Source organism: Oryctolagus cuniculus, chromosome 12 (genome assembly GCF_964237555.1).
Source record: "Oryctolagus cuniculus chromosome 12, mOryCun1.1, whole genome shotgun sequence".
NCBI classification, from domain to species: Eukaryota; Metazoa; Chordata; class Mammalia; order Lagomorpha; family Leporidae; genus Oryctolagus; species Oryctolagus cuniculus.
The window spans coordinates 29,047,894-29,069,364 of NC_091443.1; the positions used below are offsets into that span (position 1 = coordinate 29,047,894).

A 21,471-nucleotide genomic window follows, 5' to 3' on the forward strand; every position below is an offset into this window, starting at 1 on the left:
CACCTGCCCGTGTTTACACCCTCCTTCCTCCTCTTTTTCTTATTCTTTCTTTTAATTTTTACAATTACATAATTTCAGTTTGTTTTATAATCTTACCCCTCCACTAAAAAATTCAACAGATAGTAAGAACATAACACTTTTTAAAATGTGTCTTAGAACTCAGAAGCAAATCAAACTGATCCTGAGCTTTTCTTTGATGGGAGACTTGACTTGATTTTATTTGTCTAGATTTTGTTAGTACTTCATAATAACGTGACATGATTAGCTATTTAATATCTCTCTACAAATGAAAAAGATTAGCAGATATCCCTCATGTGTGCAAAGGTACCTTATAAATATTTTTGTAAAGCAAATTTAGCTGTTTTATTTTACTTTGTGTTCCTTCAGGATACTTTCCAAAATGTTAGTTGCCTTCAAGAAATATATGTGGGCTGAACCACTACTGTGCAATTCTTTAATTGTTTTTATTACGAAAGCTATTTTGACTTTATTAAAATCGATTCATATGGCTAAGGACATTTTAAGTCTTTACATGGATGATATTTTCCATTTGTATTTGAGTTTTGTGCCTAAAATTATGTTTTCAACCCTCATTTATTCATTTCCATAAAGCTGTTTTCAAAAAAGAATGTCTATACTTTCACATAAATTGTATGTGATATTTTGGACATATAATGTTTTCCTATACATTTTAAAATATTTTAAAATATATCATTATCCATAATGTATCTAAAAATGATCTTCCAGTTTATATACTGAATGTGCTTCTAGATCAGTTAATCAAAGAATATTTATACTGGAATAATGTTGTATAAAAATAAAACTAGAGTATGAGAGCCCAAGAATATTTTCTTGGAATGCTTGCTGAAATAAGATAAATGCCTGAAGTAAAACAAAGAAAAAAATATGTATTATGAAATCTTTCTCTGTTCAACCAGCAGATGTCCCATTAGTCTGTCAATCCTAAAATTATTGATATTATTGTGCACTTACAAATGAGTATATCGACATTAATTATGATTGGCTCTGAAATTAGACAAAAAAATTAAGTTTGTGTGTTTGCTTAGTTTTTAGATTTATTTCTCAGTTGAAATCAGGAAATGTGTTTGTTTTCTAAGATTTTTCCAAAGAAGTTTGCTCTGGGACATAAGCAAGCATATCTATTTTTAACTACAGCTATTCAAAATTATTTGTGATCCATTATTATTTTTTACTGATCAATAACATGAGTAATTATCTAAAGTCATTTAACATGTAATTATAAGGTAATGTAGTTATTCAGCTATAAAAGTAGTCAAAATTTTTAAATTTTTTTTTATTTTGAAATTTAGAATTACAGAGAAAGAAAGAAAGAGATTTTTCCATCTGTTTTTTATTCACACCAAATAGTCCCAACAGCCGGGGCTGTGCCAGGCCAAAGCCAAGAGCCTGGAACTCCCTCTAGGTCTCCTACATGAGTGGTAGGATCTCAAGCAGGTGGGACACCTTTTGCTGCTTTCCCAGGCACTTTGGCAGGTAGATGGATAGAAATGGAATAGCCTGGACTCAAACTGGTGCTTATATGGGATGCTGACGTTGCAGACAGCAGCTTAACCCACTGAACCATAAGGTTTGCTCCTAATTTTTAAAAATTTCTTGAGTTATTGTATTTGATTACTAATATATAATTTTTATTACTAATATATAATTTTTATTACTAATATATAATTTTCTATATTGTCATCACTGTCTCTAGTCTATCCTAAATTTCTTTGTATGACATTGGAATGATATCTAAAGTTTTTCTAATTCAGTGTTCCATGAAAATTTATTACATATGATTTAACCAGTGAAAATTGCAACCATTACAGAAGACGGTATAGAGATTCCTCAGAGATCTGAAAATAGGTCTCCTGTATAACCCACCCATCATACTCCTGGGACTTTACCTAAAAGAAAAGAAATCAGAATATGAAAGAGTTATTTGTATACCCATAATTATAATAGCTCAATTCACAATAGCGAAGATATGGAATCCACACAGATGTCCTTCAGCTGATGACAGGATAAGAAAATGTGGTATATACACAAATAGAATACTATCAGCCATAAAAAGAATGGGATCTTGTCTTTTGCAACAAAATGTATGCAAGCGGAGATCATTATGCTTAGTGAAATAAATCAGTACCAGAAAGACAAATATCATGTCCTTTCTCTGATATGTGGTAGACAACATGAAAAAAAGTAGTGTATAAGAATGAAACAGGCATCTTCAGATTTGCTTATTATTTACAGCCCTGTCTATATTCCTATGGAACAGTGGTCTTTCTACTTTATTGTTAGTGATGCATTAAGTCTGTGATTATAAAGTGAACTGAAAGTATGTTATCTCAAAAAGTAAAGGAAAAAAAAGGAAGGAGAGATGATTGAGAGATGAAGGGAAGTATGATTATCCAGCATTGTATCTATGAAATGCATGAAATCTATCCTGTGTATATTAATAATATTTTTAACAATTAAAAAGTAGGAAATTGCATTCGCAAGAGGAACCATTAAACCAAGAAAATGGTTCCCTACTTGGTGGGGTAGAAATGAGAGCAGGGAAGATACGACAGGTTTTCTACTTTCCGATTGTTCCATTCAAATGTTGCAATCAGTAGGACTTATGTTAATGTTCAATAATGCTGGAAGATTCCATATTTACTTCCCTGTTCTTATCTGTTTTAAAGATAGTTGAAATAAAAAAATAAGAAAAATATAGCATTTTAAAAATGCATTGAAAAGCCTTTCTAATAATCTGCAATTAAATATAAAAATAATGATGGAATTTTAAAGTAATTGATCTATTTAGAATATTTAAATGAGGATTAGATTGGAACTTATCTTTTTTCACTGCTTGAAAATAACTCTTGATGAACAAATTCATATTATTCACCAGGTCACAAGGATCCTTTTAAAACCTCAAGGTCAAACAATTTCAATAAACTTAAAAGTATTAATTTAAATCAACAATCTTCCTAGAATTATAACAATTTGCATTAATTACTTGAAGCAGATCCACCCCCCTCTCTGCCAGCAGTCAACTAAGTGTCAAATATTCTAGAATATGGAAATGCCCAGAATAGAATTTCTTTTCATAATTCTATCCCACTTTGTCACAATCCCATTTATCTGACCTTCCTTAGTCTTGCCCTACAGAACTTGGCTGTTGGATCATGTCTGCTGCTCTCTTAGAGATTGATGAAAACCCGAGAGATAGACGATTCTTACGCTAGAATTAATTTTTTAGTCTTTTGTTATGCAGACTTGGAGGTGATTTCAGATCCTTTAAAGCATTTCAAAATGTGTTGCCTGCATTCCTTCATCTGAATAACCCAAGATATTTATAAATTATGTGGTTTCCTGGGCTAGCCTTAAAATGAATTCATACTTAAATATAATTTGGAGCAACATTTTTCTTCATAGTAAGTGTAAGCCCTTTCAAAACAAATACTTAATACAAAATTGTAATATAATTTGTAATTGCTAGTTCCTCCATTTTTTAACCATATGTCATTTAAAATAGGGTATTAAATTCGATTTGATGTTAGGCATGCATTTCAGAGCACTGTGCAGTCAAGACTGAAAGATTCCTTCATGGCTATCTCAGAGACAGTGACTTTGAAATAGCTGAATGGCTATTTAGGATATTGACTAAAACACCTCTCCTGAAAGGAAATTCAGAGTCTGGTAGGGTAGGCAATTCTGTATTTAGAGACCATTGATAGGACATTTCAAAGTCAAACTTTGTATTTGCTTAATAAAAATCATTGATGTGTATTTTGTTATAGATCTTTGAACATTTAGTCTGATTTTCTTTATTATCACATGTTATCAACTCAAAAAAAACTCCATGTATCCACCTTTAACAGATACTTCTTATCTGTGCTACATAGCCGTTGGTTGTGAATCTATTCTGTCCCTGTTTTGCTTTGAATGTTTCCTTGCTTCTATTTTTGCAATAATGGACATTCAGTTTCTCTATAATCACTGGCTTAATCACCACTAACATAATGTTCAAGAAGTAGAATCTAGAAAGACCACTGTTCCACCAAAATATAGACAAGGCCTATAAACAATTATCAGACCGTAAGATGTCAATTTCACCCTTAGATATTCAGGGTTTTTGGTTTTCTTTTGACTCTGTATAAACTATCACGTATCAGAAAAAAACATATCTTTTTCAGGGGAGAGATTTGTCTTATTTCACTAAGCATAATGGTCTATAGTTACATTCATTGTGTTGTAAAATCAGAATTTCATTCTATTTTACGGCTGTGTCAAATCATGTATATATACCATATTTTATTTAAATATCAGTGGATTGATATCTGGGTTGATTCCATATCTTAGCTATTTTGAATATAGCTATTATAAGTATATTGGTACAGACACCTCTTTCATATGCTTATTTCATTTACTTTGGGTAAATGCTCAGGAGTGGGGTGGCTGGGTCATATTGGAGATCTGTTTTAAGATTTCTGACAAATCTCCATACTATCTTCCATAATGGTTGTAATAGATTACATTTCCATCAACAGCACATTAGGGTACCTTTTTTGCCACACCTTTGCCAGCATTTTTTTATTTTTTGGATGATAGCTACTCTAACTGGGGTGAGCCTCAAGGTGGTTTTTATTTGCATTTCCCACATGACTAGTGACCCTGAGCAACTTTTCATGTGTCTGTTGGCCATTTGTATTTCATCTTTTGAAAAATGACTGATCAAATCCTTAGCCCACTTCTTAACTGCATTGTTTGTTTTGTTGTTGAGTTTCTTGAGCTCCTTATATATTCTAAATATTAATCCTTATCAGATGCATTGTGCAAATATTTTCTCCCATTCTGTCTGTTGCCTCTTAACTTTGTTGAGTGTTTCCTTTGCTGTACAAAAGCTTCTTAGCTTGATGTAAATCCATTTGTTTATTTTGCTGTTACTGCTTGACCTTCTGAGGTCTTTTCTAAGAAGTCTCTGCTTATGCCAATGTCTTGCAGCATTTCACTTGTATTTTCCTCTAGTACTTTGATGGCTTCAGATCATAGGTTTAGAACTTTGATCCATCGTTATTTGGTTTTGTATAGGATAGTTGAGGAGTCTTTGTTTCATACTTATGCATGCAGAGATCCAATTTTCCCCACACCACTTGTTGAGGAGATCATTCTTTCTTCAGGGAGTGATTTTATCTCATTTGTCAAAGCTTAGTTATAGAAGCATGGATTAATTTCTGGGGCTTTTATTCTGTTTTATTGTTCAGCACACCTGTTTGTCTGCCAATACCAACCAGGCTGTTTTGAATATAACAGCTCTGTAGTATGTCTTTGAATATGGCATTGGATATTTCCAACTTTTTTGATTTTTTAAAATTGCTTCAGCTACTCAGGTTCTCTTATGTTTCCATATGAACTTTAGGATTTTTTTCTATATCTGAGAAGAATGTTATTGGTATTTTCATTGGAATCCCATTGAATCTTTAAATTTCTTTGAATAGTATGGATAATTTTGATATTATTCTTCCATTCCACAAACATGAAAGATTTTTTCCATTTTTTGGTTATTTCTTCTATTTCTTTCTTAATGCTTTATAATTTTTATTGTTTAGATCTTTCACATTCTTGGTTAAATTTCTTCAAAGATATTTTAATTTTTTGTAGCTGTTGTTAATGGGTGTGATCTTAAAAATTCTTTCTCAGCCATGGCATTCAGGAACTTTGATTTTTTTTTTTTTTTTTTTTGACAGGCAGAGTTAGACAGTGAGAGAGAGACAGAGAGAAAGTTCTTCCTTTTTCTGTTGGTTCACCCCCCAAGTGGCTGCTACGGCCGGCGTGTTGCGGCTGGCGCTCTGTGCCAATCCAATGCCAGGAGCCAGGTGCTTCTCCTGGTCTCCCATGCGGGTGCAGGGCCCAAGCACTTGGGCCATCCTGCACTGCCTTCCTGGGCCACAGCAGAGAGCTGGACTGGAAGAGGAGCAACCGGGACACAATCCGGCGCCCTGACCGGAACTAGAACCCAGTGTGCCGGCGCCACAGGTGGAGGATTAGCCTAGTGAGCCGCGGTGCCAGCCAAAGGAACCTTGATTTTTTATATAAGTTGTCAAAAATACTTTGGGCAATGATTCCTCCATTTAGTGTAGTGGCTACCTCTCAAGTAGGCTGTGTTCTTAGCTATTGTGAACGTGAAATAGTGCTATAGTAAGTAAAAATACTATGTAAAATGGAAGAAGAAATATAATATGAATATAATGGCTCTTCTCGATATTTCTGTGTGAGATTCCTCATATTAGTAGTAATCCATTTTCAATTCAACTGAATTAATATTCAAATAACATTTAAATTTTTATTTGCTTGAGAGTCGTGGAGAGATGCCTACAATGGCCTGTCCTAAGCCAGGCTGAAATTGAAAACCAGGGATTCAATTTGGGTCACCCATGTGGGAGGCAGGAACCATCTACTTGAGCCATTACTGCTGCCTTTAAGTGTTTATATTAACAGGAGGCAGGGGCCAGGAGCCAGAAGTCATACTCATGCCCATGTACTGTTTCATGGGATGCAGCATCTTAAACGTGTCTTATCAGCTAGCTCAAAGGCTTGCCCTGGTTTTTCATTATTTATTTGTTTTTAAATAGTTTTGGTCATTCACCCCTGTACGCTTCTCTTGATCCACACTTTTGGTTTTCTTCCTTTTCCCTGGTTGTTTTATCTCACGTCTTCATGTGATTTTTATCTCTTCCCATGACTCCAACTATGGCTTGCCCAGTGATCAGATTTTCTTGGTCTACTCAAACTCTCTGTAGTATCTCTTCTGTCTCACGGCTTTTGATTCAAATTCTAATTGTAAACTTGTGCTTTGCAAGATGATGGCTCTAGTTCTTTTTTCAAATTTTATTTTTTAAAATAATTTATTTAAGAGATGAGGAGTCAGAGAAAGAATGAGACAGTCTTTCATCTGCTAGTTCATTTCCCAGATGTCCACAACGGATGAGGTTAGGCAAAGCTAAAGCCAGAAGCCTAGAACTCCATTCTGGACTCCATGTAGGGTAGCAGAAGTCCAAGTGCTTGGCCCATCTTCCACTGCTTTCCCAAGCACATCAGCAGGCAGCCGATGGGAAGTGGAGCATTCCAGACTCAAACTAGCACTCATATGGGATTATGGTGTCACAAGCAGCAGCCCAACACATTGAACCACAACACTAGGCCTAGATCCAGCTCTGATCTTTCCTTTAGTCCAGGATACTTATATCCTTTTGTATGCTTCATGTTTCAATATGGTTCACTTAAAATTTTCAAAAAATGACTTCCCGATCTTCTCCCCCAAACTTTGATCCTCCCCTAGCTTTCTATTGTTTTAATGGAAATTACATTCCTCCAGTTGCTCAGAACAGAAAGCTTGGAGTCATTTCTCAGTCTTGACTTCTCACAGTGCTTATCCATTCTTTATTTCTTATTTTATTTATTTATTTATTTATTTATTTTGCCAGGCAGAGTTAGTAAGAGAGATTGACAGACAGAGAGAGAGTTTTAGACAGTGAGAGAGAGACAAAGAGAAAGGTCTTCCTTCCGTTGGTTCACTCCCCTAATGGCCGCTATGGCCAGCGCTGCACGATCCAAAGCCAGGAACCAGGTGCTTCCTCCCAGTCCCCCATGTAGGTGCAGGGACCCAAGCACTTGAGCCATCCTCCACTGCCCTCCCGGGCCACAGCAGAGAGCTGGACTGGAAGAGAAGCAACTGGGACTAGAACCCGGCGCCCCAACAAGGACTAGAACCCGGGGTGCCGGCGCCGCAGGCAGAGGATTAGCCAAGTGAGCCACGGTGCCGGCCCACTTATCTATTCTTATATCTGCTCTCAAAAGTATATATAAAATTGACTAGATTTTAATAATGTGGCTTTTTTTAGTAGTTCAGTAGAGGGAGATGAAAGGGTCAAAGGAAATATGCACTATTGAACTGCAGTATGTCATCACTCACATTGAAGCACCCCTCTATTTTCAGGAAAGGCATATGCTCCAGAATTCTACTATGATACCTACAATCCCGTGTGGCAGAACAGACACCGTGTTTATTCCTACAGCCTTCAGTGGACACAAATGAATCCCGACGCCGTGGATCGGATTGTTGCGTACCGATTGGGTATTAGGCAGGTAAGAAATTTAATTGCCATCTTTTATTTTTCCTTTGTAACCCTTGTGCAGACTTTGTTACTACAATTTTTCTAACCTTTTTTCATGAATTTCAGGATGTATTTTCCTTTATCAGAGATAATATCTTGTTGTATAAACTGCTCTGAATTACATACAAATTTTTTAAGTTGATTTACATACTTTCCCCTATGACAGCAGACATATTAAAGCAACATTATTGGAGGTCTCTGAAATCCTTCCGTACTAGATATGCTGGAGAAATTGTATGCTACAAATGCCAGGAACTTATTTAAGATGTGCCCTACTTAACCATATTCATTAATCATTTGTTTCCAGAGGAGCTGTACATTTTGAATATTATTTTTGAAGCATGCAAGAAATACAGAGAATGCATTGAAAGTTAATTTAATAGATCTGACAAAGAATATGCTTTAGTAAAATATGAAGAAATAATAAAGTATGGTATTTTCCCTGTGCACTACATGAAAACATGTATCTTTTTCAAATGAGCCACTGTTAAGCTCATTTGGCCTTTGCAGGTATAAGTAATATTTTTCAAATTTAAATGTAGATCTTTACGTTGTTTCTTGTTAGGTAGTATCCGAGGAACTGTTTCAGCCTAACACAATGTTTTTCAAGATATATTTGAATAGCACCTGGTCAGTTAGCTCTTCCTCCCAATTGTATATCATCTGCAGATTTGCAAAGTGTACATTCTATTTGTATAACTAAATCCTAGAAATAACATTTTGATTTGGAACAGAAGAAAAGAAAAAATTTGTTTGATAAAAGACTGGTAAACTTCTAGCAACCGATTCAGCAGTTCTGTCTTTAAGCCATTGTTTCTCTATAGTGCTCACCATGACTTAATAAAAGAATTTGTTAGACAACCTCTCAAATTAAGATAGATTGGAACTTGAATATGTCCTCCTTATTAGTTAATGGTCTTAAAAATGTAAGAGATCCCTCCTGGTGGAAACATACTGCTACTTGTTAATGACTGATAGCTTGCATGAATGCTCACAGCAGATCTCAGTGGACCATTCTGAAAATTTGCACTTGTCCTTGGGTAAATTTATGTAAATCCTAAAGCCACATCAAAGTTGATTGTTCTACCTGTTCTAATTTGATCATTTTTATTGGCATGGAAGATAAAAGTGAAAGCAAAAGTGGTTAGCAGTTTTCACTCTGACAAGTGGGATATGACTATATTTTTCTTTTCTTAACACAGCCATTGTTTTCTTTTTTTTCAGTTTTGCATCATTTGTTTTCTGAGAGCTTACTTTTTTTATTAATTAATTATTTAAGTAATACAGATTTCATAAGTACAACTTTAGGAATATAGTTATTTGCACCATACCCACCTCCCACCCCTCCCCTGCCAGTCCCATTCTCCATTAAGAATTATTTTAATTTAACTTTGTACACAGAATACCAACTTTATACTAAGTAAAGATTTCAACAATTTGCATACACATGCACCCTCCCCCCCAAAAAAATCTGTTTGAGAACTAGTTTTACTGATAGTCTCATAATCCAGCTCTTTGAGGACAGAGGTCCTGCATGGGGAGTTAGTGCTGTGACTGATGTTGTTAATTTAACAATTAACACTGTATGACATCAGTGGCCACCCGAGGCTGTTGACATGAGCTCCCTAGGAAGCCGTTTGAGTCCACAAACTCTGTCAGTACTTAGACAAGGCCATAAGCAAAGTGGAAATTCTCTCCTCCCTTCAGAGAAAAGTACATCTTTCTTTGCTACAGTGATTGTTCTTAAATTTTCATGTTAGAAACTTCTCAAGGAATTCTTCTCTTTTATTTTTCTTAGTTCCCTACCACATTATTTGGTTATCCATTTTCATCTATCTATCTATCTATCTCCAAGAGTAATTGGTATTTGTAAAATTAAGCTGCTTTCTTTAGATGTCATTTACTATTTTCTGGTTATGGGTTCATTTGCAATGAGAGTCAGAATTTTACGTTTAGTTTCTATTTTCTTCCTCAGCCATATTTTCACAGTCTCTGGGTAACTGACCATGCCAATCTGAAGGGCTGCTGGCTTTATGACTTACATGCACGTGTTTTTTTTTTTTTTCATTTCCAAAACTCTCTCAGAATCTTGAATCAATGAACTTTGAATATAATCAACAAAACAGTTTAAATAAACTGTATTATAATGTGGACTCTACAACATAAGTTTTAAAAAAAATGACATTTCTCTAATCACTGCTATTTATGTTTTTGGTTATAAGATGAAATTTTCTTCCAGGAATTATTAACTCACAGTATATATTTTATTGATTCTGGAGTCTTAATGTTCATGCTATATTTACATTTTAATCCCATAGATCTAACTAATTTCTTTAATCTTCAAAATACCTAGGTCATTTAGTATAAAATATCTTCCTTTTAATATCAAATATGGCCTTCAGAACACAATATTTCATTGTATTTTTGAAGATTTGGGGAAAAAATTTGATTCTTTAAGACTAATGACAAATTCAATCCTAAAAACTCTATAATTTCTTTTTAATTTATAAACATTTAGAAACTTCATTACCTATTCTTAAATAAGATTATAAAATTATTGCTGTTATTAAACCCATTATGGATAGAGTTGGTAAAATGAAAAACAGCATTCCTTGTAGTTTTCTAATAGTGTTAACTGACTTTTTATTAAAATATATGATCAGTACTTAACTGTGATGTGGAACAGTGTCTTTAAATTTTACCGTTGGCCGGCGCCGTGGCTCAATAGGCTAATCCTCCACCTTGCGGCGCCGGCACACCGGGTTCTAGTCCCGGTTGGGGCGCCGGATTCTGTCCCGGTTGCCCCTCTTCCAGGCCAGCTCTCTGCTATGGCCAGGGAGTGCAGTGGAGGATGGCCCAGGTGCTTGGGCCCTGCACCCCATGGGAGACCAGGAAAAGCACCTGGATCCTGGCTCCTGCCATCGGATCAGCGCGGTGCGCCGGCTGCAGCGGCGGCCATTGGAGGGTGAACCAACGGCAAAAGGAAGACCTTTCTCTCTCTCTCTCTCTCACTGTCCACTCTGCCTGTCAAAAATAAAAAAAAAAAAAAAAAAAAATTTTACCGTTGCCCAATATACTTCAAGTAAAATACTTCACAGTATCTACAGTAAAGCACTGGAACTCTGGAATAACTACTTTAAGAAGCTTTAAAAGGAGAAATATATCATGGGAAGCCAAAATACTAATTTGCAGAAAAAAACTTTTCTTAAAGTCTTAATGTTCTTAAGTTATACTTTTCAGGCTCAGCTAAGCAATTGTTTAATTTCCTTAGACAGCTACTAGTCTCCAATTACTTGCTTCATTTGTTGCTTAATAGGAAAGAGAAAAGAGTTATTTGAATGTTTGCCTCAGATGGTATCTAAGGAATTAAGAAACTAGCAAAATTATTTCTAACTTGTATATACTAACCAACATAAACATCATTAGAATCCACTGGCAATAGAGACAATTACAGTTTTTAATAAGAGATTTTACAGTTTTATACACTTTTTTTTCATATTTTGCCATACAAATTTACAATGAGTGTGACATTTTGATGATCATTTTAGAAAGTAAGATATGTCATTGCTTAGAGTGCTTTAGTTGCCCCACTCCTCCCTTCTTAAACCATAGTATATTATAGTGCTTAGAGTTATCATATGTATTTCCTCACCCATTCAATCAATGAAACTTTAATTAATCATATGGTATTTAAAAATGAAGAATTGTCTTAAATGTCCTATTAAAATAAATGTTATAATAGAAATATATACAACGTGCCACAGAATCAAGTTTGGGAGCAGCTACTACTGCCCAGTAGTGGGTTACAGCATCACTAACATAGACCTTGTTAGTTTTATAGGTTTATTTCCAAATTTTCTACTCAAGTGGTAATCATTAATAATCACTAACAAAGAAATCAGTCCTCAAAATATAAATTGTTTTATAATTATTCTATTGTCTTATAAGATTCATTCTGGTCTTCAGACATGTTTTTGCCAATTGAGTAATTGAGTTACTGCATATTCCTCTTTCTGGTTAAGCATTTTTTGAAGTTGTTTTAGTAAATAATTCGTGCTTACTGTTATTTAGTGAAAGCACAATATTGGGTTTTTTTTTTAATCTTTTATTTAATGAATATAAATTTCCAAAGTACGACTCATGGGTTACAATGGCTTCCCCCCCCATACCGTCCCTCCCACCCACAACCCTCCCCTTTCCCACTCCCTCTCCCCTTCCATTCACATCAAGATTCATTTTCGATTATCTTAATATACAGAAGATCAGCTTAGTATACCTTAAGTAAGGATTTCAACAGTTTGCTCCCACACAGAAACATAAAGTGAAAAATAATAGATGATTTTTTTTTAAATGATGATGAAATCAGATCAGACCTATTGTCATGTTTAATCCCAGTGAGAGTCAAGTTGGGAATTGATAATTTCTTTTTTTTTTTTTTTTTTTTACAGAAGATCAGTTTAGTGTACATTAAGTAAAGATTTCAATCGTTTGCACCCCCATAGAAACACAAAGTGAAATATACTGTTTGAGTACTCGTTATAGCATTAAGCCTCAGTGTACAGCACATTAAGGACAGAGATCCTACATGAGGAGTAAGTGCACAGTGACTCCTGTTGTTGACTTTACAAATTGACACTCCTGTTTATGGCATCAGTAATCTCCCTATGCTAGTGAAAGCACAATATTGTAATACTTCATAGTAAATAAAAAATTATAGATTTCTTATAGATAACAATGTATGTAATAATTGTGGTTATTGTGGTTTCTAAGTACTCAATATGTTTATAAAAAATCAAAATTTGCAGAGTTTGCAAGATTGTGAGGAATGACTTTTTATACTTAAACTACTGGTATGAAAAAGTATTAGTATTGCAGTACATTGTATAGATGCCGAAAGAGAATGGAAGATAAAAATGAAAATGGAATACCATATGTGCTTGACTCAAGCCAATTAGACTTTGTCGAGAGAGATGTTTGAGGGACTGTTTGACATGGGCTTTTTAATTCTAGTGCAGAGACATCTATAGATTTGATCAATAATCTGAATTGTTTTGAATAGTTTTAAATCATCATCAGTATCTTTGTAGAACTCTAAAATCTACATCCACTCACCAGACATGCAGCAGCCCATCACTGACACCAGCAAAGGGTAAAATTTTTAAAAACAATTATTTTAAATTTTATTTATTTGAAACGCAAAGGAACATAAAAAGATAGACATACAGAAACAGAGAGAGACTGATTTCTCCCATCTCTGTGTCACTCGTTTAACATCCCTAGTTCCCTGGAATTGGGGCAGGCTGAAGCCAGAAGCTGGGAGCTCTATGCAGGGTTCCTCTGTGTGTGGCAGGTCCTCAGGCGCTTGGCTCATCACCTCTGACCTCCCAGGGAACACATTAGCAAGCAGCTGGGATGGAGAGTCAGGACTGTCAGGACTCAAAATCAGGCACTTATATAGGAGATGTGGGCATTCCAGGGGCATCTTACCTGCTGTGCCTGAAAGCACTTGCTACTTCCTGCAAAGCATAGAACTAGGGGCGGGGCAGTTCTCCTTGAATTCCTGGGCTCCCCAGGGAGGTAAGGATAAGGGATCTGGTGGATTGAAGTTAGGGTTGGGGGCTGCATACTCAGCTCAGGTAAGAGTTTCCAGTACTTGGGGTCTTCCTTTCATTAGTCAGTGATAGCACAGGTTTCATTAGTCAGTGATAGCACAGGTTTTAGGGCATTGTCATTGTTGCAAAGTGGGATTTACTCAAGACAGTATTTACTTTTTATCCAAGGTCTGGGTATCCTGGGGGAAAAAAAAAAAAAAAACACCAAGGAAAAACTAAACATTTACCTGAAGAGGATATAAATGATCACAATCTGAGTTTACTTAGTTAATTTTAGTAAAAGGCTGATATTTCAGAGACATTAAGCTAAAGGAAGGAGATGGGGAGATTGTGAGAGACTAGGTTCTGACAATATGTAGCATTTATATCAAGGGCACTATACAGGGACTTGGTTTCACTATGACATTTTCTTCTTTTATGCAAATTTATTTATAAAAAGAAAACAGATTTCATGTATTTCAAAGATACAGGTTTACAACATAATATTTTGCATCCTTCTGCCTTTCTTATTTTTCTTTCAGTTTTTGCAGTAACTTTAAATTTACTTTAAAGTCACAAGGTTAGTCCTCCACTAAATAAAGAATTATAAAGTAGAAAGTTCAAAAAACTACTGTTCCTTAGCAACAGAGACAAGGGCTGTAAAAATAATCAGATCTCAAAATGTCACTCTCACATGCATTACATTTTTTTTGCCAAAGATCAGAGTAAAAGTATTATTTATCTTTTGGGGATTGGCTTATTTCACTAAGCATAATCATCTCCAGTTACATCCATTTTGTTGCAAAAGACAGGATTTCATTCTTTTCATGGCTGAGTAGTTTGCACATATATAGTATTTATATATATATATATATATGCATCATATTTTCTTTAATTGTCAGTTGATGTATGTCGGGTTGATTCCATATCTTACCTACTTTAACTTGAGCTGCTGTAGACATGCGGGTACAAATAATTCTTTCATATGCTGATTTCATTTGCTTTAGGTAACTTCTAAGGAGTGTGATGACTGAATCATATGGTAGATCAATTTTCAGATTTCTGAGGAATTTCTATACCATTTTCTGCAGTGTTCTACAAGTTTACATTCCCATCAACTGTGTATTAGGATACCTTTTTCTGCATATCCTCACCAGCATTTGCTACTTTTTGATTTTTGAATGACAGTCTTCTAACTAGAGTGAGGTAAAACTGAATTGAGGTTTTTATTTGTATTTCCCTAATGGCTAGTGACCCTGAGCATCTTTTCACGTGTCTGTTGACCATTTGTATTTCATCCTTTGAATAATGCACGTTCATATCCTTAGCCCATTTCTTAACTGGATTATTTGTTTTGTTGTTGTTGAATTTCATGAGCCCCTTATATATTTTGGATATTAATCCTTTATCAGATGCATTGTCCTCATTGCTTTGCCTCTTAGCTTGATGTAATCCTATTTGTATTTTTTTTTTTTTTATTGCTTGTGCTTTTGGGGTCTTATTCAAGAAGTCCTTGCCTGTTCCAGTATCTTGCAATGTTTTAATTGTATTCCTCTAGTAATGTGATGTATTCACATCTTACATTTAGATTCTTGATCCACTGAAAATCGGTTTTTTCAGAGAGTATAAAGGAGGGATCTTGTTTCACACCTCAGTATGCGAAGATCCAATTTTCCCAACACAGTTTGTGGAGAGACTATCATTTCTCCATGGAGTGATTTTGCTTGTTTTTCAAAGATCAGTTGGTTGTAAATATGTGGATTAATTTCTAATCTATTCTATTGGTCCACATGTCTGCTTTTATGTCAGTACCATGCTGTATTGATTAGAACTGCCATGTAGTATATCTGTGAAACGTCCAACTTTGTTTTTATCGCTTAAGATTGCTTTAGCTATTCAGTGTCTGTTGTGTTTCCTTATGAATTTTAGGATTATTTTTTTCTGCCTCTGAGAAGAATGTCCTTAGTATTTTGATGGTATCAGATTGAATCTGTAAATTGCCTTAAGTATATGGACATTTTGATGATATTAATTTTTCCAGTTCATGAACATGAAAATATTTCCTTATTTTTATCTTCTATTTCTTTCTTTAATGTTTTATAATTTTCTCTTTTTTTCTAGATTTATTTATTTATTTGAGAATCATATATATAGACAGAGAGAGAGAAACAGATAGATCTTCTGTCTGCTGGTCCACTCCCCAAATGGCTACAGTAGCCAAGGCTGGGCCATGCCAGGCCAGGCCAAAGCCAGGTGCAAGGAGCTTCCTCCAGGTCTCCCGCATGGGCCGTCTTCCGCTGCCTTTCACAGGCCATTGTCAGGGAGCTGGTTCAGAAGCAGAGCAGACAGACACAAACTGGCACTGATATGGGATGCCAACTTTATCAGCTTTGCCACCTTGCTGACCCTGTAATTTCATTGTAGAAAATCTTTCACTTCCTTGGTCAAAATATCCAAAGATATTTAAATATTTTCAAAGCTTTTGTGAATTAGAATAATTTTACAAGTTCTTTCTCAGCAATGGCTTTGTTTGTGTATACAAATACTACTGATTGTCATGTGTTTATTTTACATCCTACAGCTTTGTCAAACTCCCTTATGATTTCCAATAATCTCTTAATAAATTCTTTTGGTTCCCCTATGTATAAATAATATGTCGTCTGGATAAAGGGACAGTTTGACTTCCTCCTTTCTCATTTGAATCCCTTTGATTTCTTATTTCTTTCTTGCCTAATGGTTCTGGATAAAACATACAAAACTGTACTGAGTATTGATGGCAAGAGTGGGCATCCTTGTCTGGTTCTGGAGCTTGGTGGAAATGCTTTCAACTTTTGCCCACTGGATATGGTGTTTGCTGTGAGTTCGTCATTTATCACCTTGATTTTATTGAGTTATCTTCCTTCTATACTGAATGTGCTTAAGTTTTTATCATGAAAGGATGTTGTGTTTTATCAAATGATCCCTCTGTATCTATTAAGATAATCATATGGTTTTTATTCTTACATTTGTTAATGTAATGTATCATGTTTATCGATTTGAGTATACAAAACCATCCCTGCAGCCCAGCGAAAACTCACTTGGTGCGGGTGGATGATTTTTTTGATTTGTTGCTGGATTCCATTTGATAGTATTTTGTTGAGGATTATTGAATCTATTCTAATCAGAGATATTGGTCTGTAGTTCTTGTTCCTTGTTGTATCATTTTCTGATTTTGGAATTAAGGTGATTCTGGGCTCATAAATGGCGTTGGAGCTGGTTCTCTCCTTTTCAATTGTTTTGAATATATGAAGAATTAGGATTAGTTTTTTCTTTAACAGTTTAGTAGAACTCGGTAGTGAAGCCACCCAGTGCTGGGCTTTTCTTTGTTGGAAGAGTCTTTATTACTGATTCAATCTCTGTCTTTGTTATTGGTCTACTTAGACATTCTATGTCTTCTGCTTCAATTTTAGTAAATTGTATGTGTCCAGAAATCTGTGTTTCTTATAGATTTTCCAGTTTTACATGTAGCTGTTTATAGTAATTCCTGATAATTCTTTTTATTTCTGTAGTATTCATTGTAACAACTCCTTTTTTATCTCTGATTTTATTAGTTTGAATCATCTTCCATTTTTTTGGTTTTTCTTGTGCCAATGGTTTATAAATATTCTTTTTGTTTCTAAAGAACCAGCTCTTCATTTCAGTGATCTTTTATATCATTTTTATTTCAGTATTATTTATTTCTTTTCTAATTTTTATTGTATCTTTCCTCCTCCTAATTTGGGGTTTATTTGTTCTTGTGTTACTAGGTTATTGAGATGCGTTGTTAGGTCATTTATTTTATGCTTTCCAATTACTTGATGCAGGTACTAATTGCTATAAACTTTCCTCTTACCAATGTTTTTACTGTATCCCATAAGTTTTTATATGTTGGTTTGTCATCTTCATTCATTTCTGTGAATATTTTTTTATTTTCCTTTTGATTTCTTCTATGAACTCTGCTCATTTGGGATCATGTTCTTCAATCTTCATGTGTTTGTATATTTTTCAGGGTTTTATTTGGAAAAAAAGATTTGTTTATTTGAAAGGCAGAGTTAGAGAGAGAGAGAAAGAGAGAGAGAGAGAGAGAATGAATCTCTAAGTTCCATCCACTGGTATACTTCCCAAATGACCACTATGGCCAAGGATGGGCGGGCCAGGCCAAAGCCAGGTTCCAGGAACTTCATCCAGATCTCCTACATGGATGCAAGCACCCAAATGCTTGGGCCATTTTCTACTGCTTTCCCTGGCACATAAATAGGGAGCTGAATTGAAAGTGGAGCAGCCAAAATTGGAACTGACTCCCATTTGGGATGCCAGCATTGTAGGCTGCATAAACATCTATGCCACAATGCTGGCTCCACAAGTTTCTGAAGTTGTTAATTTCCAGCTTCTTCCTTTGTGGTCAGTAAAGATAATGATATGATTTTAGGTGTTTTTTTTTTTTTTTTTTTTTTTTTTTTCTGAGACGACTTTTGTGGCCTAGCACATGGTCTGTCCTGGAGAAAGTTCCATGCACTCATGAAAAGATCTGCTTCTTTGTCTCTTTTAACAGTTTTGTCTTAAAGTCTATTTTGTCTGATACCAGGATGGATACACGGCAACTCCTGTTCATTTCTATTTCTATTTCCACAGAATATCTTTTTCCATTCTTTCTCTTTTATTCTGTGTTTATCTTTGTTGGTGAGGTGTGTTTCTTATAGGCGCATATAGATCTTGTTTTTTAATCCACTCAGCCAGTCTGAGTCTTGTAACTGGAGAATTGAGGCCATTTACATTCAATTTTATTATTGATAAGTAATGACAGGGTCTTGCCACTTTTCTGTAAATATCCCTGTTGTTTGTTCTGGATTTCCTTTGTATTTTTACTGGCCAGTTGGTAACAATTCTTTCACTTTCTGTTTTGGAAGGCTTTTATTTCACATTTTTTAAAAAAACTTTTATTTAGTAAATATAAATTTCCAAAGTACAGTTTATGGATTACAATGGCTTTTTCCCCCCATAACTTCTCTCCCACCTGCAACCCTCCCATCTCCCGCTCCCTCTCCCATTCCATTCACATCAAGATTCATTTTCAATTATCTTTATATACAGAAGATCAATTTAGTATATATTAAGTAAAGATTTCACCAGTTTGCACCCACACAGAACATAAAGTGTAAAATACTCTTTCAGTGCTAATTATAGCATTAATTCACATAGGACAACGCATTATGGACAGATATCCTACATGAGGAGTAAGTGCACAGTGACTCCTGTTGTTGACTTAACAAATTGACATTCTTGTTTATGGCGTCAGTAATCACCCTAGGCTCTTGTCATGAGTTGCCAAGGCTATGGAAGCCTTTTGAGTTCACTGACATCGATCTTATTCCGACAAGGTCATAGTCAAAGTGGAAGTTCTCTCCTCCCTTCAAAGAAAGGTACCTCCTTCTTTGATGGCCTGTTCTTTCTAATGGGATCTCACTCGCAGAGATCTTTCATTTTGGTCCTCATTTTTTTTTGCCACAGTGTCTTGGCTTTCCATTCCTAGAATACTCTCAGGGACTTTTCAGCCAGATCCCAGTGCCTTAAGGGCTGATTCTGAGGCCAGAATGCTATTTAGGACATCTGCCATTCTATGAGTCTGCTGTGTCTCTTGCTTCCCATGATGGATCATTCTCTCCCTTTTTGATTCTATCAGTTAGTATTAGCAGACACTAGACTTGTTTGTGTGATCCCTTTGTCTCTTAGACCTATCAGTGTGATCAACTGTGAACTGAAATTGATCACTTGGACTAGTGAGATGGCATTGGTACATGGAACCTTGATGGGATTGTATTGGAATCCCCTGGCACATTTCTAACTTCACCATTTGGGGCAAGTCCGATTGAGCATGTCCCAAATTGTACATCTCCTCCCTCTCTTATTCCCACTCTCATATTTAACAGGGATCACTTTTCAGTTAAATTTAAACACCTAAGAAATATTGTGTGTTAATTACAGAGTTCAACCAATAGTATTAAGTAGAACAAAAAAAAAATACTAAAAGGGATAAAGTATTACATTGTACATCAACAGTCAGGACAAGCACACTCATTTTTAATGAGAGCTTTGCTAGGTAAAGTATTCTGGCTTGTTTTTTTTTTTTTCTTTCCAAACCTATTGGGTTTGTGATAAGGAATCAACTTTCAATGTAATTAGATAGCCTTTTATGGTAATCTAGTGTATTTCTTTCACACATTTTAGGATGTTTTCTTTATGTTTTACTTTTGGAGGGTTTACTATAATGTGTGTTGGTGAAGATCTTTTCTGATTATGTCTATTAGGGACTCCATATGCTTCCTGTACTTGGATATCCATGTCTTTCTCCATATTAGGGAAATTTTCTGCTATTATTTCCCTAAGTCTTCTAAGCCATTATTTATTTCCATACCTTCAGGACATCCTGATGCCTATATTTGGTTGTTTGATGGCATCCCAAAAATCTAGAACACCATTTTTGTTTTTTTCTAAATTTTTCTTCTTTTTTCTTCTTGTCTGACATATTCCAGAGATTTGTCTTCTAGCTCAAAAATTCTTTCTCTGATTCACCAAATCTGTTGTTACAACTTTCCACTGTATTTTTATTTGACATATTGAATTGTTAATTTTAATATGTCTGTTTGATGTTTCATTAATATCTCTTTCTCCTGGCAGAATTTCTCATTGATGTCATGTATGGATTTCTTTAACTTATAATATTTTTTTCTGTGTTTGGAGTAATCTTATGATAATTCTTTTGAATTCCCTTTCATGCATTTCCTCAATCTACTCATCTTCACATCTAATACTGAAGTGCTGTGTTTCTTTGAGGAAGTCATATTGTCTTCTTTGTACATGTTTCTTGTATTTATTTCTACTTTTATTTTTACTCATCTGTGGAAACATTTGTTGGTTTTCTCTCTGAGAGCTTTGTCCTTTGAAATGTGCCTCTATTGCTTAGTGGAGTGTTTGCTCCCTCAGTGGATATCCATAAATGTATTTTGTGGGGTAAGGGAGGTCCAGCTAGAGCTTGCGGGTGGGACAGGAGTACAGAGTAGCACCCAGATTGGGTGTGGTAGGTCTCCTTTATTGTTAATAGGTTGAAGGGTATGATCAAGCTGGCTGGCCTGGTCATAGCTACAGCCACTCCTTGCCATAGTAAACAGACTACCTAGGGTTAGCCCACAGTGTCTATGCATCCTACCCTCTCAGGCTCATAACCCACACAAAGGATCTTTGTGCTGTTTAGTGTAAGCACAGAGCCCTCCACAATGATATTCCTTAACACTCAGGGAATGCTGAGCTTCTGGAGCCAGACACAGTGAATTTCCAAAAGACCCATCACACAGTAACAGGGAGCAGGAATCTTCCTTCTGCCCTGCAAACCAGTGCATCCATGGAAACAGCCACGCAATTCCCAGAGCCAGTCACCTGCCTGAAGTATTGGTCAGTGCTGTGCCCTGGAAAGCTGAGTCCAGGGCTTTGGTGGGGTTGGAGGGTAATAACATGTTCCCCCTTCATTAGGTTAGATGGCCACCTGCCCTGCCCCCCACCACTACCACCAGCACTTTAGGCTGGACTCAAAGTCAGTGGGGGCTACAAGTTCTTCTTCAGACAGTATCACCAGTGACACTTGGGCTGCTGCAGGTTCCTCTCACCTCACTCCCAGAATATGGTCC

The 21,471-nt window shown here is 35.6% G+C and overlaps 1 protein-coding gene across 1 annotated transcript in view; it reads left to right on the forward strand.

Moving 5' to 3' along the window:
* MDGA2 (MAM domain containing glycosylphosphatidylinositol anchor 2) overlaps nucleotides 1-21,471 on the forward strand; it is an 896,755-nt gene that overhangs the window by 789,200 nt on the left and 86,084 nt on the right. The window contains exon 10 of the mRNA XM_008269620.4: nucleotides 8,006-8,154. Coding sequence (XP_008267842.3) covers nucleotides 8,006-8,154 — 149 coding nt within the window. The remainder of the gene's footprint in view (nucleotides 1-8,005; nucleotides 8,155-21,471) is intronic.